Consider the following 24,858-nt stretch of genomic DNA (forward strand, 5'->3'; position numbering starts at 1 on the left):
TAGTGTCAATGAGCAAAATGGGATACTGACATACAGAAGTGTCTGCAGCAATAGGGCTTAATTTAAGACCAGATGCAACAAATGGGTTTAACAAAAATTGAGACTAGCTGACCAAAGAAAACCAGGATTTTCCCAGTGAACATTTTTGTGTGGAAACAAAAATTCCCCTTTTGAAATTTCCCCAAAACGAAATTGAGGTTTCCTCACTGGCATGGGTGGCCTGGCCTAAGGATTAGCATTAGTAGCTGGCCAAGGGTCTAGGGGCCAGAGGAGTTAGCTTCTGGCACAGACCAAAGGTCCAGGAGGCAGAAGTCAACCACCAGAAATCAGTCCAGGCTGGAATGCCAGATCAGAATCAAAGAGACAGACTGGAGGCAAGGGATCAAGAGTCTGTCACCAGGAATCAGGCCAGGTCAGGGTACCTGGAGGTCAGGTTCAGGTAACAGAACAGGAGGGCAAGAACCAGTTACCAAGAGTCAGGCCTACTCAGGATACTGGAAGGTCAGGATCAGAAGGCAGGAAGAGGTAAACCGCCAGGCAAGCAGTCTATGGCAGGACAGAGCCCAGTTGTATGGACAATTTCCTGTTTCCTCCTCTGGCCTAAATAGGGGCTGCAGCCCAATCAGGAGCCTTGGATCTCTTCCATTCAAAGCATAGGAGTGAGGCTTGTGTCCCAGTTGGGCTTCACGGACCCCAGTCCCAACTGCTGTCAGAGTTGCTGGATGGACGATTGAAGTGTGATGACTCCCAGGACCCTCATGAACCTAGGTTCAAGACTCGCAGGGTCTGACATCACATTGTCCCCAAGGGGCACCCTCTGGTGGCTGTGGGTCTGGGCTTCTCAAGGCGGTTCTCATGGAAGGCTTGTATTCGAGCAGGAGCCTGGACATTTTCTGCTGGCTCTCTCATACGCTTCTGAGGATCATAAGCCTTCCCAATCCACCAGGTACAAAAGTTTACCCCACCAGCGTTTAGAATCGAAGATCTCATGGATGACGTATTTCTCATGGCGTTGTATGCATGCCGGTGGGAGAGCTCGCTAGGTCCTATGTGGAAACAAATTTTCAGTATGTGGTTTCAGGAGAGGTATGTGAAATACTGGGTGGATCTTGAGAGATCAGGATAGGTGTGGTTCATTGGTGACCAGGTTCAATAAGGGTTCAATATGGAAGACTAACTTATGTGAGGGTCTCTTCATGTGGATGTGCTCTGTCAATAGCTATACTTTTTGTCCCACTGAAAGGTTGGGCTTGGTTGACAGTGTTGGTCTACATGTCACTTGTAGTCAACTTTACTTTTTCCACGTGGCCGATGAATCCTCTGCACCAACCCTGAGGTAGTTGGGTTAGGTTAGGAGAGCTCATAGGTAGCTGTGGGTGGAATCAGATGTTGGCAAAGAAGGAGCTTTTCCCTGTGGAAGCATGATCTGTGCTACTATATGCAAACACCACATAGGATAATAGTGAGGACCAATCATCCTGATAGTGATTAATATAATATCAGAGGTATTTCTCTAAAACCTGATTGGCACTTTTCATATGGCTGTTGGACTATGGGTGAAGGCAGAAGAGAGATGCAGCAGGACTCTCAGAAAACATACGGCCTCCTGCCAGAATTGCAGGAGATGAAGTCCAGTGAGCAATGGAAATGGATCCCATCTCTTCAGCAGGGCACAAAGTGGGCCATTTTGGTGAAGTGGTCTACCAATGTCAAGACTGTCATAAATCCACTGGACTGGGCAAGCTCCACAATAAAATCTAAAGCAATAGCAGCCCAGGGCTGGGACTGGGAACCCAGAGGTTGAAGGAGACCAAACAGTGTGTGGAGTGGCATCTTAGCTCAACCATGCACTTCGCAAGATACTGCAAAGGCCTGTATGATGGGGCACATTCAGGGTCACCAGAAAAGATGGGATGTCAGCTGCTGAGTCTTAAAGTGGCCCAGGTGTCCTACCAGGGGGAGCTGTGTCACACCTATAAGGCTGCCACTCTCGCCTGACCCATGGGAACATAAATGAGGTTCTTCACAAGCGTGACCCCCTCTGGAGGTCATGCAGTTCGCTGTTGGTGGCAGCTAGTTTGTCAGGTGGAATTTCTGAGGCAGAGGCATAACCAATTGCATGACTAGGTTCTGGCGAAGGGCAGCATTCAGGAAGTTGCAGGGCTTGAAGATGTGGGCCGGTTCCTGGCCAGGTTCACAGAGTTTAGTATCAAAGATTTGGGACAAGGCATTAGCATTGCCATTTCCAGTTGCGGGACAATATGTGATGGTGAAGTTAATCTGTGAAAAAAACTGAGCCCATTGGAACTGCTTTTGGTTTAGTGCAGTTGTTCTCAAACTTCTGTATTGGTGACCCCTTTCACACAGCAAGCCTATGAGTGTGGCCCCCCTTATAAATTAAAAAACACATTTTTTATATTTAAACACTATTATAAATGCTGGAGGCGAAGCAGGATTTGGGGTCAAGGCTAACAGCTCGTGACCCCTAAGTAATAAATTTGCAACCCCCTGAGGGGTCACAACCTCCAGTTTGAGAACCCCTGGTTTAGTGCCTTTGCCCTGCACACGTTTTTGTGGTGAGGGTGTACTTCAGTTGGATGGTGAGAGGCTTCCAAATTATGTTTCCACTCCTCAAAGACCGCCTTCATGGCTAGGAGCACCTTACCCAGGATCTCATAGCTCTGTTTGGCAGGGCTAAGTTTCTGTGAATAATATGCCAGTGGGTGCAATATTTGTTTGGTTCCATGTGGCTGGGAAAATACGATCCCCAATTGCCATACTAGATGTATCAGCTTCTATAAGAAAGGCTTTCATGGCATGTGGGTGGGCCACTATGGGCACAGTGGTAAAGGTGAGTTTCAGCTGATTGAACGCACTCTGGGTTTCAGGGACTACTCGGACTGGGTATTCCTCTTGAGCAGAGAGGTGAGAGGCCCAATTCATTTCAAGAAATGTGAAATAAACAACTCATAAAAATTGGTGAACCCTAAGAAGCACTGCAGATCAAGCGTTGTCGGGGTTGGGCATGGGGGGCATCCGGCCACAGATGGCCTGGACCTTGCATGGGTCCATCTTGATCCCTCGGGGATCAGGATAAAGCCTAGAAATTCTGTGGAAATCTGGACAAACATGCACTTCTCAACCTTATCATAGAGTCTGCTGCTGTAAAGGCTCCAGGGCCACTCGAATGTGACCAGTGTGCTGTCAGGGTTGTTTGAGAAGACCAGGATATCATCCAGGTAAACCACTACATACTGGTACAGTATGTCCCAGGACACATAGTTCATGAAGTGTCGGAAGGCTGATCAGTCCAAACAGCATCACCAGGTATTCAAAATGACCATACTGCATTCGGAAGGCGGTTTTCCATTCATCACTTTCTCTAATTCGCATTGGGTCCAACGTAGTAAATATTGAGGCAACCCCTCCCAACCCCCCGGGATCCAGTAGCTCAGGAATCAGGGGCAGCAGTTGCCGGTTTCTTACTGTTATTGTATTTGATTCAGGGCATGGTAATTGACACAAAATTGTCAGAAAGTGTGAAAATGTTTTTTGGGTTTTTTTTAAACTTTCCCACAGGAGAACCGTTTTTTTCCGATAGAAAAATTTCAAATTCCAACAGGAAAAAAATCCCATTTTCTGATTAAATATGAAAACTGACTAGAGTGTAGCTAACGTGGGGTTTCATATACTTTTTTCAAGTTTATATTCTACAAAATCAATTGGGTAGAAGCTGTGCTGACGTAGGAATATGTGTGCCTTCTTCTGAAGGAAGTTAGCTGACCTATTTAGGTCTCAACACATTATATACCAAAACAACAATGTTTATACATTTAACTAAATTTATACACAGTTTTCCGGTTGACCGAAATGTTGCTTACTGTGTATGTATACAGTGAGAGTGCTATCACATGCAGTAAACATCTGTTTGCACCATGCTATTTACAGTTCAAGACTGTAGACTCTGCCAGCGTGGGGACAAAAAGTCTCATCATGCTCCCATTCCCAGTAGGAACGGACTTCAATGGAGAAGGTTCCAACTAACAGAGGACTCAGTCCTGTGTGGTGCTGATTGCCTTCTACTCCCGCTGAAGGCAACAGGCATTGACAGCACTCAACTGTTTGCAGGATCAGGCCCTTACAATTTTAAAAGATATTCCAAGTAATTTATAAACTTTGGGTCCTTCCCTGAAACTCTTCCTAAAGCAAGTGACGCTAGCAATTCTTTGTCATGGAGCTCCAAGTCTCTGACTTACTCTCTATTCAAACCCTCCACCTGACCCACTAAACCCTACCAATGTCCTGTGACTCCACTTTCACCCCATTTTTCCTCCCCATGAGCCTCTCCCTCAGCTCTGGTTTCTTTCATCCTTAAAAAAAACCCACCATATTTGACTGCACCTGTCTCTCCACCTGCCGTCCAATCTCTCTTCTTCTTCCTCTTCCCCTCCAATCCTTTGGGCAAGCTGCTGAATTAGCTTCCTTACTTGAGATTCACCACAGGACACACTTAAGTCCAGCCTCCAGACTACCCACTCCACAGACACCACTCTCACCATAGCCTGCAATGACCTCTTTCTGGCTAAGTCGTCTTCTCCTTTTGGAGCTTTCTGCTGCTTTTGATACTGTTGATTGCATCATCTTCCTTGATATCTGCCTTCCTTTGGCTTACGCACCTGTTTTCACCTCTCCAGATCCTCTTTCAGGGGTGTCTTTGTGGCTCTTTCCCCTCTCCATGCTCCTTGTCTTTGGGAGTTTCCCAGGGCTCTATTCTTATCCCTTTCCTCTTCTCCCTCTATGCCTCATCCTTGGGTGACCTCATCCATTCATATGTGATTACTTGCATCCTCTATGCTAACAACTCTTGTATATATTTCTCCATTCTAGATCTACCTCCTGTACTTGCATCTCATTCACTCGGACATCACATTTTGGATTGTTCACAGCCATCGCAAGCGAAACATGGCCCAAGATTAGCTTACCATTGCCTCTGTCCTCTATTTTTAAGAGTAAGGGTTATTTAAATAGTACAGTGATGGATGCAGTTCTCCAACTATAGAGAGATAGATGGCCTTTCTTAGCTCGATATGACATTTATTTATTTTTTAAGAAATATATTATAGAGAAAGTAATTTCCTCTTCAGCTATTTTTTGTTTATAGCATAAGTCATTTTAACTTATTCTCTCTCAAGGGCAACGATCTCTAAAATAAATGTGTTGTCAATGTTTCAGAAAGCAACTTTCCGAAAACAACACTGCTTTCCTTTCTACAGCTATGCAAATAAACTTTACAATGCAAGCTGGGTAATTAATGATTAAATCATTTGGCCGACTAGCCGAGACATCATATTTACAATATATCTAATGTGACCATAAACATGTTAACATTCAGCTGAGATGCTAAGGCTCCATGCTACACCTTTGAAAATTATTTAAAATGTATTTGTTAAGGTCCTGTGCTTCTTTTTTAATAAAACAATTGTGAAACAAAGATACTGAACAGATGCAACAACTTCTAGATTACTGAGTATTCTGAAAACATGTCGGCATTCATCAGCAATTCTTGGTTAAAGAGTCATCCTAAATATATTCAAGCATGAACTGTGCAAGCTGAGTTATTGGCCACTGCCTAGAAGAATTAGATCTTCAACCCTCACCTACAGCGAGAGGTTAATGAGACTGCAGAGCTAATGTGAACACTGCTGGTTTACACTGGAGGCTACACACCACTAATTTCCCTATAGAAAAGACTTTTGTCCTTTATACACTTGCAATCCTGAGATGAATATTCTCCTCCACACATTTAAACTTCCCCTTTGGTGTAACTTGTATTTAACTTATAATAAGCCTATTCATTCTCCAACAACAATCCTTTTTAAAAAAATCAAATTATTCCTTTGGACTTTGCCTTTCTTGTCTATTTAAAATATTGCATACAACAGTGTTCCCAGCCTACTTGAAAGGAAGGGGGAAAGCCTTTTTGATGTGGGTTCACTATTGAATTGCTGCTAATATCGATCCAATGAGCGTGGTCTTTATGTGTGCCACCTAATTTAAATTCCAGTACAAACTTATTAATGGAAATGTATGCATTTAGCTTTCATATGTAACTGAAAATATGTTGCCTCATTGTAACTAAACTCTTTACTGTACTAATGTTTCAGTTGTTCATATGCTCAGCAATGACATTTACTGGATAAGAGGGATAAGCCTGTATTAGTGAGAAGGATTCCTAATGCAGAACTAAGATCTGAGACTACTGTCTGTGACTAAACTTGGGGTTTTTTACACCAACAACTCTCCTGAGTCAGCATCGTGCAGGTCCTGTTCTTTATCTGGTTTGATTATAATTGGAATAATTTAGAAGAGAAAGCAAAGAACAGTAATGGAACCATGTTTGCAACTATTGTGTTTATAACAGACACCAATAAATAGTTTGAAAACTAATCAGTTAAAACTCAGGTAAAGAAACTGGGCAGTAGAGGAAGAAAAATGATAATCAGAAATTTGAAAACAGGTGGGCTAACAACCATCACTGTAAATATCCATTCATTTGTGCTGTGGGCCCAATCCTGCAGCCCTTAGCAGGAATACGTTTTACAGACATTAATAGTTCAATTGACTGCACTGGAATAATTCATGTAAGTAAGTAGAATAAGTAATGTAAGTAAAGGTTCTCGAATCAGACCTTTTACTTGTATCTTGATATGTACATTAATACCAACTGAGTGCAATGCAATCACTGTGATTATAACAAACTCCAAGTGAAATGATACGAATATTGAAATGTTATCAGTGAAACACAGATAGGGAGAAAATCTATGAGAACTCTGTGGAAGAGGTAGAGGAGACAAAAATAAAGTATTAAACTCACAGCGCTACAAATTTACACATGTGGGGCTTGAGCCTATGCTCCTATTCCCTTTAACAGTGCAGGATCAGGGCCATGTGAACCATACCAATGAGTATGTGTTTGCAAGATCAGAACACATGGGCCAGATCCTCAGCTGGCGTAAATTGTCACAGCTCCATTGACTTCTCCATATGTCTGCTGACTGTCTCTCCTCTACTCCACCCGGAGTTCTGATAGGATTTTAATGGAGCCCTGATGATTCACACCAGCTGAGATTCTATCCCATGGTTTGTGGGGAAGCGTTACAAAAAATTAAATGGAAAACTAAAAATAGGAGACACGTTGGTATAAGGTAATTGCACCTTTTCTGTTTAAATATTTCTTTTAAAATTAGCTCTCCCTGATTTTGTGGAATCATAATGAGGACAAACATATTTTCCTTCAAAGCTAGCTAGTGTGTGGTCATCAAAGGATTGCAGAGCCAGTTTGCAGAGGGAAGGCAAGTGACATTTAACCTTTTGTTCTCTAACATCATGGACCAGCAAATCTTCAAATACAGAAGAGGAAAGAAAGTAAGCCAGATTGAGCAAAGGGTAAGTGGGCCAATGTACGTGCCTATCTGTGATACGCTCTCACTACCCCCATGTACCTAGAATATACAGTAGGAAAGAGACATTTTTCAAACTGGTAAAGGAGAGAGAGAAAGGAAGGAAGAAATGTCAAGGAAAGATGCAGCATTTACTAGACTTTTTTTTATTCCAAGTACAGTTGGGAGTACAGGGTTCTATTCTTACAAAAGATTATTTTTTTTATAAAACGGAGGCAATCTGGAAATATTTTAATTGGAGCTAGTTAGGAAATGATTTCTCCCACCACACACACACACACAAATTAGATGAAAACAATGACAAGATGAAATTTCTCTTTCCTATTTCCTGTCTCTACTCATCCCCTTTTCTGCCTATTTTAGTTCCCATCTTCTCTTTCTCTTCCTGGTTATTCCTTTCCTTTACTCTTTCCTCCGTCCTTTATCTGTCTTGTGTATTTAGACTATAAGCTCTTCAGACCAGGGATTGTCTATCCAGCACAATGGGGCCCCGATCTCAGTTACACTCCCTATATGCTACAATAATGCAAATAATAATTAATAAAAACTAGATCACACTGCCTCCCTATTTTATTTAAAACAAGGGATGTGATCAGATTTTTTTAAAGACAAAATAGTCTGACCCTCGGGAACATATATGATACCCAGTATAATCTTAAAAGTCATATTCCTGCTGGTGGCCTATATTTACTACATATTTTGTATCAACCACAGTGGGCCCTTAGGCTACTATTTTGTTGGTCTGGAGTCTTTGTGCTAGACGACATGCCCCAAAAGTCAGTTCATATTTAACCCTATAGTCTGTAGATCAAAACCATGGCGCAGTGCACCTGGGTTTCATTACTGATCAAACCACCAAGGAGGGCACTTATCAGATAGTTCGTGGCTTGCCAATTTTAAAATTCTGAGAACTCCTTTGATGTGACCATCAAGAACCTTCCATATACACAAACAGCTATTTGCCAGACATTATCCTTTGTAGTAACTCCTGCCTCAATACATTATTCACAATAATTACACCAGTTCACAGGAAGATCATAATTATATTGGTCCATTTCACAGTGAACTGAGTATATTGCGGGGAAAGTATAAATAGTTGCTTTTATACAAGTAAACCCACATAGGCATTGATTTTTGCTGTTACTCAAGCGCTATTAAAAACATGTATTTATGGGACTTTGAGGCTTCTCTCTTCAGTTGTCTTGATAAAACATCATTACTAAGGGTAATAACAGTTTCAGGTTGGGAATTTCAATGAGAATTAAGCACCTCATTTCCAGAGGCTCCTTTGAAAAACCCGCCCTTAGCCTCCATACTGCAAAACATTATGATGCATTCACATTTTGGGGTAGACGGGAGGTTATTAATAAAGGATAAACAAGCATTAGCAAAGTGAAAGCTTGGCGGCAGAGGGCTGCATTCAGAAAGCTCATGGAGTACATGGTGCTGAGCTGGGAGGTGATTTGTAGAGTTGCACAGAACTGGTTACACTCTTGTTCCTAAGAGGAGTGATAATTTTCCCCCAGCAATAGCTGGTGAGCATGTCACTGGCACACTATGGAGCAGCAGATACATCCATTGCGCCAAGAGAAAAAAGCCCTTTGCAAGACTCCTCCTGACACACTCCCTTAGGAAAATGAGAGAACTTGCATTTTGTATTGCATAATTTAGATGTCTGTGTAGCATTCCAACTGAGCTTAGCCCAGAGGGCTGTCATCCAACATGGACTAGACTTCACAGAGGGTGTATTAATCCTCTGCTCTTCTGCAGCAGACTGCACGTTTTGACACCATTTGTGGTCTTAATGGGTTTGCCAGGCAGGCAACCTCAGATCCATAAGATGATCTTCTACCAACAGTTCCTGAAAAAAATTTGCCTCTTTTTCTGTGTAACAAATTTGGAAAATATGTATAAGTGTTACCACGTGTGAAAGTGCTTTTCTCAATGTCTTAAGGTTTTGTATATTGCCAACAACCACAATAGCTAAGTGCTTCAGAGAGGATTTGGGGAGGTTCTGGTTTTTGTGCAGAAAATCACTTTTGGAGCATTATAGAAGCTATCATCTGCATCCATCTTTGATTACCATTGAGAGGAAGGATCGTCCAGTATTTAGGGCACTAGCCTAGGACTCAGAAGACCTAAGTCCAAGTCCCTGCTCAATCATAAACTTCCTATGTGACCTTGGGCAAGTCACTTAGCCTCTCTATGCCACAGTCTCCCATCTATAAAAGATAGGGATAACAGTACTTCCTATCCTCTCAGGAGTGTTGTGAGGATATGTACATTAAAGACTGTGTTTCTCGGATGCTATGGTAAAGGGTGGGGGGATATATTAGCTAAGGCACACAGCTATATCCTAACCCTTGGTATTGCATCTTGTAAGCAGCAAGTATATCATCCAAACCTATATTAGCCTCCGTGAAGACTTGCAAGAGATCATATATAAATGTCAAATGTGTTTGGTACACATACTGTAGTATTCTAAGAGTGCAAACACTGATTTTCATAAACATTCCCAGTTAAACTACATGGTGACAGCATAGCGATTCTACTGTGCTTTATAAAAAGGAGCCTGTGACCTTGGTATGGGACACATTTTTAATTAAAAAAAGAAATAAAATACTGGAAGACTGGATTGGTAGTTGTCAATGGTAATTTTAGGCCTGGTCTACACACAGTTTTTGTACGAGCATATAAAGGATGTTGGGTAGGGGTGTAATTCTTTTACTGACACATTTATATCAGTTCAACCACTAATGTGGGCACAGTTATGCCTGTGTAAAGGTGTCTTATTCTAGCATAGCTCATTCCCTTTCCTGAACCAGTAGAAGCACCTTTATACTGGTATAACTGCATCCCCACTAAGGGAGGGTTGTACCACTTTAACTATACCAGTCTAGTTAAAGCAGTTTAAACTCTTAAGTTGTACAAGATCTCTGTCACTAGCTCAAATGTGTCTCCAATCAGTAATGGTGGAAAGTCATCATGACCAACTACCAGCAATTCAGGTACCTACATAAGATGTGTGCATGCTGTTGGTTTTGTTCCTATTAACAGAGGTCCACATCATACTTCACCACAAGAGTTGACAACAATCAGTTCCCTTGGTAGTCTCAGCAAAGATGTCAAGCCAAGGACTGAATGGGCACAAAACCTTTGTTACTAGGGGTGCTACTTCAAAGTAGTAGTGAGGATAAATGATTAGGTGGCATGGGGAAGTTTATTCCACTGCCATGGTTTACCTGTTTTGTGAAAAAATAACAATGCTACATTTTCCTATAAACTATCCCTATTCACAAGCACTAAGTTCTGCCCAAGGATGTCAAGCTAGAGTAAGAACAATTAAAAAGCAAAGACAGCAGACAGACAGGTAGCTATTAGAAGCACTTCTGTACTCAGCGTGACCACAGTTATACTTATTACTGCTTGAGAAAGCGCATTGTGCTACTGATTTTAATCGGAATTACTAAAAGTCAGATTCTGAAAATAGCAAGAAAATGGGCCAAATCCTAAAGATGCTGAGCACCTGCAACTCCCATCCAAGTCAGTGGGACTCAGCACATCTCAGGATATGGTCCCACGTTTTTGTTATGGTGCCTAGAGGCCTAAGGCGCTATATATATATATAGTAGAACTTTTATGCCTGACAGATGCATTGACATATCTAATTCTGAAATTCCCATTTTCAAAATGATGACTAAATAAGATTCATTATTCATTTCTAGTCACAGCCACAATATGCTGGGCACAGAGATACCAGCACTGTCCCAAAGAGCTAGCAGCTCATTGCACTTTAAAGTATGTGAAATGAAATATATTAGTTTATGGAAACAAACAACCTTGGCAAAAGCGTTGTTACAGATGTTGTGGCTGTTTACTTTTCTAAAACAAAAACAAAGCACAAGTAAAATATAACCAAGAACATCTCATCCTCTTGAATTCTTAGCAAACTTCCAACATAGCTCCAAGATAACTGGGGCTTATGTGTTCTTTTGCCCTAATTGGATAAATATCATTTACAATCTTATATTGCAATGAGAATCAGGGTTATGTTGATTCCACTGAACGTGATGACAGCAGAGTTTTGGATTAGAAAGGCAATGGAAAAGGTGTCTGGAAAGCAAAAAAGAGTCTTGAGATAAAATATCACCTTGGCTTTCTCTGGCTGAGAACTTCAAAAAATCTATGTAGTCAAATTAACTGGGAAGCAATGCAACATGCTTTTCGGGGACTCTGGGAACTAAGAACTGAACGTGGTCCCAGGGGACACATCAGTGGAAGTACTGCCCTTTGTGGAGCAGTTCAGTTCTAACTTACTTGCAATAACTTTTATCCTTTAAGAATGTGTAAAATGACACAGTCTATAAAAATTGGACTTTGCTAGCAACAACAGCATTCAATAGAATAAAAAGAAGTCTTTTTTTTAAAATGTGATCTTCAGTTAGCATCACAATTAGCTAGCTTATAGGCATACATTTATTTCTGCCTTATATTTGAATTATCTTTTTGTTATAAAGTTTAGAGTATCCTTTTCATGGCAGAATTCAACACCTGCAATACTATACTGATTACAGTTAGATATTTTTAGCTGCCAAACAATTATGAGATAAGAAAACGGACAATATTCCATAGTTGTACAATTATTATATCCTGTTTCAAAAGCCTGCATGGATTTATTGTAGGGAAATACTGGCTAATCTGATGGATATTGTTAGTACTTAAGAGACTGATAACTTTTGAAATCATCACTCTCTTCATATATATTACCCATATTTTGAACAAGACTAGAATTATTATTTAGCACCTACTTTAACCCAGCATCATGCTTCACTCAATTGTACCAACCTCTCAGGAGACAACTTATCCATGATAGTGATTAGCATGTCTAGAGCACTTTCCTCCCAAGGACCGCAAAGCATTTTACAAACTGTAATTAGGTAGGCCTCATTCATTACATCCCATGAAGCCGGTACATTGTGCACATTTTACAGACGGGTAAACCAGGAGGACTAACAGTAGTTTCAGGCGTGAGTGATTCTGGTCCCATCTGAGTCAATGGCAAAATTCTCATTGACTGCAAGAGGGGGAGGACTGGTCAAACACAGAGAATCCAGGAATTCAAACTCCCAGTCCTTATTCCAAGTAGTAGATAGATCAGGGTGGGCAAACTACAGCCCACGGACCACATCCGGCCCCTCAGACCTTTTAATCTGGCCCCCCGGGAGTGGCGTCGGGTCAGCAGTTTGCCCTGCGCTGCCTACCCGACGCTCTGACGTGTTCAGGTGGGACCTGTGTGAGGGCACACTTACTGCGGCTGCACAACCCAAATGCACCATCAGAGCCTGGAACGTGCAAGCCCTTGTGCCGCTACTTGCTGGCTTAGGAGACTGCTGTTTTAGTAGTGTTAATTTTCCATTGTTGAGGATAAAACAAAGGATAGTTGGCCAGGGAGTGACAGCTGCATTGTTCACATTAATCAAACAGGGCGTGAAAAGGGGGTAAGTTTGGTTTAATCATTGTAATACTTTGTTATAATAGTATATTTATAATTGTAAGTAAGGTTTAATGTTTATTTCCACTAAAATGTATCTTTATTAAATAAAGTTTATTTGAATATCTCTGCATTGTTAATTTCGTGAGCATTCATGGCCCACTATACAATTTCTATACCCAGATGTGGCCCTCAGGCCAAAAACTTAGTCCATCTCTCTCAGAGGTGGGCAATCTCTTTATTGCATGGGTGCATGTGCACCAATATCAGCACAGATTAGTAAGGAAGAACACAGAGTGTTTTAACACGGATGCTTTGTAAATGTCAGCCATGCAAGTTTAGTGAGCAGTTTGAACTAAAATTTGCTATAGCGATATAGAAGTCCCAGTCCTCTGAGATACCTAATACCCTCCTCTCCCATTAAAGTACAGAAACTGGAGGGCACTCAGCACCCTTTAGCAGATGCTCAAGCACACAGGGTTGGACGCAAAGTAAGTATCTACTGTATCTGGTGGTTTCCATTACTTTGGGACAGAAACATTCTCTCATTTTCCCATCTGTTGCTAAAGTGTATTTTGCCCTGGACTGTTCTTTTATTCCTATAGTTTAAATTTCTGCATAACTGTAATGTTTGTTAAACATTTTTTTATTAGAAAATATCTCTACTAAACCTCTAGATCAGTGTTTCTCAAACGGGGTCCACGAGGGTACTCCACAGGCCCCGCTGACCAACACCTCCCCCTCCCTCCCAGTGCCTCCTGCACACTGGGGAACAGCTGTTCAGCAGCGTGCAGGAAGCACGGGGAGGGAGGAGCAGAGATGGGGCATACTCAGGGGAGGGTACAGAAAGAGGTGAGGAAGAGGAGGGGAGGGGTAGGGGTAGGGTCTTGGGGGAAGGGATGGAGTGGGGGCAGGACCTGGGGCTGAGCAGGGAGCTTGGGGGTCTGCAAAATATCTTAAATCAAAATGGGGGTCCTCGGGTTGCTAAAGTTTGAGAACCACTGCTCTAGATTATCATTCTGGAAGATCATACCTATTATAAACCAATCTCCATTGTATCATAGAATTTAAACATAATATAATTTTCTCTCACCTGAAAATACTATGGGGGACTTACTTGATTGTGAGGTTAGGTTTTGTTAGTTTTCAAAAAAGGAGGACAACTCCAACAAGTATTCATAAGTTTCCTAAATTGCCCTCCAATATTCTCTGGTATGGTTGTGGCATTACATTAAATTACAGGCTAAGCCTCCTTAATTTGGAAATAACCATATTTACAGAACTATAATCCTAACCACTGCCATATTCTCATGGGAACAGAGCTATTCTATTTTATGATAAAGTGGGTGCAGTGTGTCCTATTTAACATTGTTTCATAGAGGAACATACAGTTGGTCACCACAGGTCAGAGTGGAAACCTCCATTCAATCACGTACCAGATCACTGCTGAGTGCAAGAATAATATAGGACACCACTGTATGACATGAAAATGAGTAAAGCAAACTATCCACAAAAATACCTATAAGCAGTGAAAAAAGCTTACTGGGTTGTCAAGTCTACTGCTAGGGCTAAACCAAGATGTACAAAATGAATGACTTATCAAATACAAGCCAAGTAATACACAGGTACCCTGGAGAAGTAAAGGAATTTTGCTAATACCGTTCTAATTTGGCATACCAATAAAATTATTAGGGTCTGTTTAAAGGGGTTAAGCAGACTAAATATGCCATATGCAAGTATCTGAGAGGGTGGAGACATTATAATAATTAAGGGCTCAATTTTACCTTCCTTGTGCTGCTCAGATTCTCATTGATTTCAGGTGGAGCTCTGGCTGCCCGAGAAATGCAAGATCAAGCCCTGTACCCTATTGTATGCTTCGCAATGACCAGAACTTACTGTGTATGGATACAAAAGCTTATTATTGGTACATGCAACTTTATTTATTGTTAAAAAAAAAAAAAGTAAGGCTTAAAAATACTGGCCAGGCTGAAGCACCAACTGCTATTCAAATCTGTTTCTCTGTTCTCTTGTGGAAATAAATAAAAGCACCATCTAAAAATAAATACAAACCAAACTAAGCCAAAGGGCCAAACTCTGCACATGCTAGAAAAAAAATACATCTAGTCATGTACAAGGTCACTATGATCACAAGTGAATAATATCAAAATAGTCTCTTTGGCTTGGCCCTGCTTTTGGCTCATCTTTATTCATAAACTCACAATCAAGCCACACCCTACCTCAAGCCTCCATTGGCTTGCTCACTATTAGTAGGTGTAACCTGCCAGTGCACTGCGAAGGAAACACATTAGCATTAACTGGAGAATATTCATATATTTTAAATTCTTCTGGGGGTAGCCTCACAGATTGGGAGGTAGCATAAGCTGCTACCATAGTGACGCCTCTTGCTTCTCCATCTCAGGCTGGGGTCAAAGCATGCACCACACTAGTAACACTTGCTACGGCTGATCAGCGGTAAAGTCTGATAGGGATGACAGCCTCCTCCGCAAGGTAGGATTAGTGTGGTCATGCAGCACAGGACGGATGTTCTCTAAACAGAAAAGCAGAGCCCAGAAATGGGGAAGCTAATCAACTATTCAGACTTATTCTCATTGCCTAGGGCCAAATGCTACACCAGAATGGGGGTAAGTGGGAGACCTGAGAGAGGTTCTGTTGCGGGGCTCTTCTTCCCCTCACAATCCTGAAGGTTGGCAAGAGATGACTCAACACTGCTTCCACTGCTACAGTGTTGCAAACCCTAACAATATTAGGTAATTTACTTAGAGCCCCAGCTCCTGGAGACAAGTGATTACATGGGAATCACAGCATTAATTAAAAATAATGAAATAAAAGGACATCCTCGCTAGAGCTTTTTACATCCTATGAAAAATCGTGAAAGTTTGAAAAACAAAATTCTTCCCACATCAGGATGAAATGTGAAAAATTTCAGTTTTCCACAAAATAAAATTCTGAAAATAAATTCATTTTGTTTTGACGAATTAAAAAGGTTTCATTTCAATTTCAACCTTTTCTATTGTTTTAATTTAATATCAAATACATTTCAAATTAAAAAAATCAAAACTTTTCATTCCAAAAATGTCAAACCAGACATTTTTAAATGGATTTTTTCAATTTTGTTTCAAAACAAAAATGTTGTCAAAAATCTGTGCAATGCTCTGAAAAATTTCATTTTTTTCAAAATGGCATTTCCTTACAGAAAACAGCGAAAATGCCCATGTAGTGGACAAAAGCTCAAAAACATGACCCAAGTGAGCCCTAAAGACCCAGAAACCGGAAGGCAAGCAAAAAGAACCCAAAAGTTACTTTTAAAAAGAAATCTCCTGATTTTAAAGGCAATCTCATTACTTTTTCTGCCTGATTCATTGTGATTTTTTAAAGCGTGGGGTAGGCAGTACAACTATTACAGACATGGGCTGTGACGCCATTGGTACCCAGGCAAAGTCTTGCCCCACTGCACACAGAGCAGAACGACATTGCTACTGCTGCATTTGGGACCCCTCGAGTGTGGGAGAATTTTACAAATTAGAGGATTCCTAGACAAATTGGAGGGCTGGGCCAAAAGAAATCTGATGAGGTTCAACTAGGACCTGTGTGGAGTCCTGCACTTAGGTCGGAAGAATCCCATGCACCGCTACAGTCTGCTAAGCGGCAGTTCTGCAGTAAAGGACCTGGGGATTGCAGTGGATGAGAAGCTGGATATGAGTCAGCAGTGTGCCCTTGTTGCCAAGAAGGCTAATGGCATATTGGGCTGTATTAGTAGGAGCACTGCCAGCAGATCGAGGAAAGTGATTATTCCCCTCTATTTGGCACTGGTGAGGCCACATCTGGAGTGTTGTGTCCAGTTTTGGACCCCCTACTGCAGAAAGGATGTGGAAAAATTGGAGAGAGTCCAGTGCAGGGCAACGAAAATGATGAGGGGCCCGGGGCACATGACGTATGAGGAGAGGCTGAGGGAACTGGGCTTATTTAGTCTGCAGAAGAGAAGACTGAGGGGGAATTTGATAGCAGCCTTCAACTACCTGAAGGGGGGATTCTAAAGAGGATGGAGCTCGGCTGTTCTCAATGGTGGCAGATGACAGAACAAGGAGCAATGGTCTCAAGTTGCAGTGTGGGTGGTCTAGGTTGGATATTAGGAAACACTATTTCACTAGGAGGGTGGTAAAGCACTGGAATGGGTTACCTAGGGAGGTGGTGGAATCTCCATCCGTAGGGATTTGGTCCTTCTTTGAGTGGGAGGTTGGACTAGATGACCTCCTGAGGTCTCTCCCAACCTTATCTTCTATGATTCTATCTTCAGGGAGGCCAAACACACCTCAGTACCTGGACCTCACACTGCTCATTCTGCACCTTCAGTCTTTAAACTCTCCAGTCGGGGTTGCTCTCTCAATGAAGCTGCCTCATCTATCTGAAAACTCTGTCTCTGAACCACTGACACTTTAAATCCCACTCGGCAGCCTTCCTTTTCTCCACTGCTTATTACCATCTCTCTGTGAAACGTTTTGTGGTACTGTGGGTTAAGGAACTGTATGCAATGATGGGCTCTATTGTACCTTTAAAAAGTAAAGCCATGGGGATGGGGGAAAGGAAGACAGGAGATTCAGCTGCGGGTTGGGGCAGGGACCAGTGGAGAAAAAAAGAAGTGAGTCATAGCACCATCCAACCCTTTCTAGAGTGTGTGATGATACACTGGCGCTCTCTGGGGGCAGCAGCGACTGTGCTGTGACTGTGCTGTGACTTGGCTGGTCGTCTACACTGGCATATTCTGTAACCCCAGCCGTACCTCAGAGATTCATCTATTCCAAGGCTGGAAGGGACCACTGTGATCATCTAGTCTGACCTTCTGCATAACACAGGCTGGAGAACTTCCCCAAAATAATTCCTAGAGCAAATCTTTTAGGAAAACATCCAATCTTGATTTGAAAAGGGTCAGTGATGGAGCATCCACCACAGCCCTTGCTAAATTGTTCCAATGGTTAATTACTCTCACCGTTAAACATGTACGCTTTATTTCCAGTCTGCATTTGTTTAGCTTCAGCCTCCAACCACTGGATCATGTTAAACCTTCCTCTGCTAAACTGAAGAGCCCATTATTAAATATTTGTTCCCTGTGTATATATTTATCAACTATAATCAAGTCATCCCTTAATCTTCTGTTTATTAAGCTAACTAGACTGAGGTCTTTGAATCCATCATTATAAGGCATGTTTTCTAATCCTGTAGTCATTCTCCTTGCTCTTCTCTGAACCCTCTCCAAATTAACATCCTTCTTGAACTGTGAGCACCAGAACTGGGCACAGTATTCCAGCAGTGATCACACCAGTATCAGAGAGATACTGATAAAATAACCTCTTTGCTCCTACTCAAGATCCCCTTGTTTATGAATCCCAGGATCTATAGGCTCTTCTGTCCACAGCTTCACACGGGGAACTTATGATCAGTTGATTATCCACCACAACCCCCAAATCTTTTTCAGTCACTGCTTCCCAGCATAGACTCCCCCATCCTATAAATATGACCTACATTCTTTGTTCCTAGATGTACATGTTTAAATTTACCCATATTCAAACACACATTGTTTGCTTGCCACAGGCACTGACTTTCCAAAGTGCCAGGGGGTACTCCATCCCTGGCTTCTGCCCCCACTCCGCTCCTTCCCCCAAGACCCTGCCCCCACCCTGCCTCTTCCCACCCCATCCCCAGCCCTTCCTGCCCAGTTCTGCCCCCACCCCATAGCGTGCTGTGTCCTCGCTCCTCCCCCCTCCCACCCAGAGCCTTCTGCACTCCATGAAACAGCTGATTGGAAGAGGGGCTGATCCATGGGCCCAGCCAGCGGGTGGGAGGCACTGGTGGAGTGCAGGGCTGAGCCGATAAGGGGGTTGCCAGTGGTCCCCCAATTTTTGTGGCATCTGCAAACTTTATCAGTGTTGGTCTTATGTTTTCTTCCAGGTCGCTGATAAAAATGTTAAATAGCATAAGGCCAAAACCATTCCCTGAGGGATCCAACTGGAAACACATCCACTAGTGACAATTCCCCGTTTACAGTCAGAGGAGAGGCAGGACCTGTGTGCACTGCAAAGCTACATTTCAAACCACCTATACCTATACTAAATAAAAGGCATTGTGAAAAGAAAAACAATCTGTCACCAAAAGAGGTTTTTAAAAACTCCCCTTTGTTTTCTATCATTTAGGGACTTCTTTAATGCCTTTCACTAGCACTAAAGTGCTTTCACCGTATCGCATGCTCCCTATATGTAATAGCAGACAGATCACTTCTCGCACACACACCCCAATGCAGTTACCTCTGGAAGTGGCTCTGTAGAGGGAAGTGCCTCTCAGAGGCTAAACATCTTGTCTGAGAGAGACTAGATTACTCAGAGGACATTGGTAATTAGATATTTGTTTGCTTGCAGTTTATGTCTTTGACAAAGTCTCTGGGTACATTTACAGCAGTTAGAAACAATTCTAGTTTTGTTAATTTCTTGCAAACAACCGTATATAAAGAGGACATTCCTCAAATTTACAAACATATAATATAAAGTGGAAACTCAGAGACAGTATCTCTGATCAATAACTGCAGGAAGGCCATTCTTAAAACATAACATCCTTCCCATCAACTTATCTCAGGCAAAGGCCTAAGTAAATAGATGGATTTATGAACCATACCCCAAAGGTTAAACTCAGGCTCTTTCAGATCAACAGGAAAAGTGAGTATGACAGTCCAAAACCACTCCACTAAGAACATCTGGCCTGCACACCCCAAACATTCAAATCTAGGGGCTGCTAGCTAGGGCATGTTGGCTGATTTTAAATGCAGCCCTCATTAGTGCATGGCAAGAGGAAGTGTCAGTTATGCAAATCATGCAGGGTTTCATACATCAATATCATTCCCTTGAATTGCACCCCTGTGGAATATGAAACCATTCACTTCTAAGACATATGCTATAGCCTGGCACAGATGAAAACCAGCAATGATCGAAAGCCATAATTATATGATGGTGTTTTCAGTGGGTTCATAATAGACAAGTATCTATCTAAATATATTTGTCACTATTGGTACCTTTGTTGGTAGTCACAGCACAGAGGTCAATGGTGAAATGGGCCCAGGGATTGAATTATCCCCTTACCCCTGTTGGTTGTTCACTCAAGAGTAAGATTTAGACAAATGCTACCAGAGCAATGTATTTGGAAGCCTATACTGCTACTCCTCAGGCTGTACCTTTCTGTGGATGGAGAGCTGCTATAATTTAGCAAATGTTACTAGTACAGCAGGGGTTACCTGTTACAGTCCCTAACTCAACCTCACCAGAGCACGTGCTGGATACATTGCATCCCATTCACTCCACAGAGCAACTTCCCTGAGTCTAAGCGCTAAGCAGATACAGCTGCTGAAAGACTTTGCAAGGGAAAATGACCAAGCCAGTCAAATGTTAAACATTTCTTTCTGGCTGACTTTAGATACAACTTTTATAAACAACATGCAACCATTAAACCAGCTATTCATCTTCTCGATAGGACTGTCATGAATGTTTACGTGTGTACTACTATCAGCGTCCCATAGCCTACAAACTCCAAATACACACACTTACACACACAAAATACACACTCTCACTGTCACCACACACTCGCTGATCACAACAGTCACACTAGTGCCATAACACCCCATCCATCATAACACACACACAAAGAGACCGTCAGGCATTCTCATACAGACAGACACCCACTCATAGGATTGAGCCAGGTCTGGGAACTTCACTACACAATGTCTGGTGCCACACCAGCAACTGTGACCACTCTGCCTGGCACAACAGCCTTCAGGAGGCTGTGTGTTTGATGACGACACTCACCACAATACAACAATCACACAACTGCCATAATACACCATCAATCACAACACACAAAGACAAGCACACACTATCACTACACAATCCCCTGCCACACAAGAGTCATACACGCCTGCCAGAGGCAGCAGTCACACTGTGTAACAAGCACACACTCTCACAGCCACACAACACAACACACAAGTGTCACACACACAAGGAGACGGTCATACATTCTCATACCGACAAGCACACACCAGCTGTCACAACACAATGCACCTCCCCACAAACACAGGAGGCAGTCCTATTCTGGTAGCAAGTACGCACACTCTCACAACACAGTGACCATACCGCACAAGGCACCGGTGGCACACACTCAGGAGGTGGCAGTCCCACATGCTGGTAACACACACACACACACAGAGAAGAGGGAAGTCCCCGTAACAAACACACACGCACACAGGAGGGAGAGCTCAGTGGTTTGAGCATTGGCCTGCTAAACCCAGGGTTGTGAGTTCAATCCTTGAGGGGGCCATTTAGGGATCTGGGGCAAAAATTGGGGATCGCTCCTGCCTTGAGCAGGGGGTTGGACTAGATGACCTCCTGAGGTCCCTTCAGCCCTGAGATTCTGTGTGATATCTGAGTGTGTGAGCAGTCCCAGGTGCTGGTAACAGCATACAGAGGAGAAGGCAGCAGTCCCCGCAACACACCCACACCCCGAGGCGGCAGTCCCACGTGCTAGTAACACGCACCCAGAGAAGGAGAACGCACGCAGGCACACACACACACAAGGAGACGGCGGTCCCACGTGCCAGTAACACACACACACACACACGCCCGTGCTGGTAACACACACACGGAGGAGGAGGAGGAGGGGGTGGCAGTCCAGGTAACACACACACACAAGGAGACGGCAGTCCCACGTGCCGGTAACACACACACACACACACACACACACAGAGGAGGAGGGGGTGGCGGTCCCACGTGCCGGTAACACACACACACACACAGAGGAGGAGGAGGGGGTGGCGGTCCCACGTGCCGGTAACACACACACACACACACACACAGAGGAGGAGGAGGGGGTGGCGGTCCCACGTGCCGGTAACACACACACACACACACACACAGAGGAGGAGGAGGGGGTGGCGGTCCCACGTGCCGGTAACACACACACACACACACACACACACAGAGGAGGAGGAGGAGGGGGTGGCAGTCCAGGTAACACACACACACAAGGAGACGGCAGTCCCACGTGCCGGTAACACACACACACACACACACACACACCCGCCCGCCCGCGGCCCCGCCCCGCTCACCTGAAGCAGGTGGCCAGCTCGCCGCTGGGTTTCAGGCACGGGTACCGGCTGGTGGCGATCTTGTTCTCGGAACAAACCTCCCTGCGGGGGAAGCCGGAGAGAAGAGGCGGCTTTAGCCAGAGCCCGAGCGGGGCCGGGCAGCGGCGCGGGGGCGCCCCGGGCTGGGGCTGCCAGGTGCAGCCCGGGGCTCTCGGCGGCGCGGGCGGGGGACGAAGCGGGGGACCCACCTGTCGCGCTCCTCGGGCTCCTCCCGGTAGGTCCAGGTGTGCCCCAGCGCCAGGAGCAGGAGCAGGGCAGCCAGGCTCCGGGGCAGCCGCCGCCGCCCTGCCTCTCCCGGGCCGCTCTGCAGCACCATCGGGCGGCCTCTGCTTCCGCAGCTCCCTCGGCCTCCTCGGAGAGCAGCGCCGCAGCCCCTGCCTACCCCGCCTGCCGAGGAGGAGAGCGGCCCCCTGCGGCGGCCAGATGGTAGCGGGGGGACGTGGAGAGGAGCGGCCGCGGCAGCCAGATGTTCCACCGGGGACAGGCAGCGGTACCCGGGGGCTGGGGAGTCCTCGCCAGAGGCACAGGCACTGAGGATAGTGGTAGCCAGATGTTGCAGAGGGGGCAGGCAGGGGCAGCTAGGGGACGAGGCAAAGGCTCGAGGTATCTAGATGTTGCAGAGGCGGCAGGGGCAGCTGGGGGGGGAGGGCTGGCGATGAGACAGACGCTGGGGTAGCCAGATGTTGCAGGGGGGGCAGACAGGGGTAGCTGGGGGGTTGACGACAGACAGACGCTGGGGTAGCCGGATATTGCCGGGGGGGGGCAGACAGGGGTAACGGGAGGGGGGGGGTTGAGAACCAGGCAGACGCTGGGGTTGCCAGATGTTGCCGGGGGGGCAGACAGGGGTAGCTGGGGGGTTGACGACAGACAGACGCTGGGGTAGCCGGATATTGCCGGGGGGGGGGGCAGACAGGGGTAACGGGAGGGGGGGGGTTGAGAACCAGGCAGACGCTGGGGTTGCCAGATGTTGCCGGGGGGGGCAGACAGGGGTAGCGGGGGGGGGGGGTTGAGAACCAGGCAGACGCTGGGGTTGCCAGATGTTGCCGGGGGGGGCAGACAGGGGTAGCGGGGGGGGGGGGTTGAGAACCAGGCAGACGCTGGGGTGGCCAGATGTTGCGGAGGGGGTGTCTAGGGGCTTCAGCAAGAGGTGGGGCTGGACGCGGGAGAGAAGTTCCCTGGAGCCTGAGTCCCTGTCCGCAGGCAAGTGCCGAGGCAAGCCGCGCTGGAGTTGTGTGGCTGTCGGGGAGGGGAGGTGTGTATTTACGGGGGGCCGGAGCGGGGGGGGGGGATCAGTTTCCTAGCGTAGGGATCTCCCCGGGCTCCTGGAGACGCAGTTCTTCGTCTCCTGTGCTACACGCGGGGACATCGCCCTTGCCCTGGTCCGTTTTAAATGACTCGCGCTCCAGACTCAGCCCTGTGCTCTTTGCTGCCCAGCGATCCTGCCGCCGAAGGAAGAGACCGAAACACGCCAGAGAGACTTGGATGAAAAAACGAAAGGTCCCAGAAACCGAAAGACTCTGAGACAGAAACCCCCCAACACTGTAAAGCTGCCCTCGGCAGTAGGAATGATGGGAGGCTGAGTGCCGGCACATGGCTGCCTTCCAGATCCAGCCTTATCCCACACGTCTCTCTCACAAGGACAGCGTAGCCACAGGATCTCTGCTACAAGTGTTGTTTACCCTTGTGCGCAGTTACCCCTTCCGCCCCATTCCCAGAAGGGAGATCAACTGATAAAACAGTGCATCAGCTGGGGCCCACTGCACCGTGTCATCCTGCTTTTATAGTTCGGGCGCAAATACCACAGAGGAACAAACCCGCCTAATGACCCTACGCTTGCAAATTGGGAGGAGAGCTGAGAAACACTAAATCCCTAAATGGGCTTTGAGAGTAGGGGGTGCTGTCTACAACCATGGAAGGCTTTGGGACAAAAGAGAGCGCTTACAGCTACAGTCCTTTCACCTGTAGCGCTGGAAACAGTTTACAGAAGCAGCATTATAATCCCATTTTACAGCCGGAGAAACTGAGGAACAGAGTTTAAAGACCAAATTGTAGACCCCTTTACGCCCACCACTAACCCCGCTGACCTCGCTACAGTGAATAAAGCCACATTGTGAATACTGTGAGTAAATTGTTCAATACCACCCAGGCAAACTGGAAGGATTGAATTTCAGGGCCTTTCAGAAATTTCCCCGAACTGCCAACCAGACTCTGCTTAGCTATAACAACCCCACCCATAAACAGTTTTGTTCTATTACATACACTAGCAAAACTGCTTTTCTTAACATGTGCTTTTATGTTTTGGGGGTATTTGAAGGTCCTATCTCACAATTATAATAAGCTGCTTCTGTATCTCACTAAAGCATAGATGATTGTTATTGGCAGATTTTTGTTTTCAGTAGGGAGATGCTTTAAGTGTTTCTTCCATTCTAGTTCCTTCTGGTCAAAATAAGGAGTAGGCAGAGACAGAGCCCAGTCCTACCTCACTGAAGTCCATGAGTTTTGGGGGTGTTCCTGGCAGGGGTAAGCCCTAAACTTCTCATTCAGACTCTCTCAAAATCTGAGATAACAGGGAACAAAAGACAGGAACCTGATGTTTGGATCTCGGGGCTTTGTAAGCACCTGTTTCCATATAATGTTCCTTCCCTTCCCCTCCACTCCCCAAGGAGGATAGTATCCAATAACAGAGTTTGAAAGGAAGAGAAGCTTGCACT

The 24,858-nt window shown here is 44.8% G+C and overlaps 1 protein-coding gene across 2 annotated transcripts in view; it reads right to left on the reverse strand.

Annotated features, from left to right (window-relative positions):
* The window catches only part of CCBE1 (collagen and calcium binding EGF domains 1), a 184,866-nt gene extending 162,046 nt beyond the window's left edge, over nucleotides 1-22,820 (reverse strand). The window contains exons 1-2 of one of the 2 annotated variants that reach the window (XM_073343658.2): nucleotides 22,336-22,820; nucleotides 22,109-22,189 (exon numbers count right to left, since the gene is read on the reverse strand). In XM_073343658.2, coding sequence (XP_073199759.1) covers nucleotides 22,109-22,189; nucleotides 22,336-22,463 — 209 coding nt within the window. In that variant the 5' untranslated portion in view covers nucleotides 22,464-22,820. The remainder of the gene's footprint in view (nucleotides 1-22,108; nucleotides 22,190-22,335) is intronic. The other variant, XM_073343659.2, reaches the window with a different exon arrangement.
* Between the last annotated feature and the right edge of the window lie 2,038 nt (nucleotides 22,821-24,858).

The sequence above is a fragment of the Lepidochelys kempii genome, chromosome 5, assembly GCF_965140285.1.
Source record: "Lepidochelys kempii isolate rLepKem1 chromosome 5, rLepKem1.hap1, whole genome shotgun sequence".
In the NCBI taxonomy this organism is placed as follows: domain Eukaryota; kingdom Metazoa; phylum Chordata; order Testudines; family Cheloniidae; genus Lepidochelys; species Lepidochelys kempii.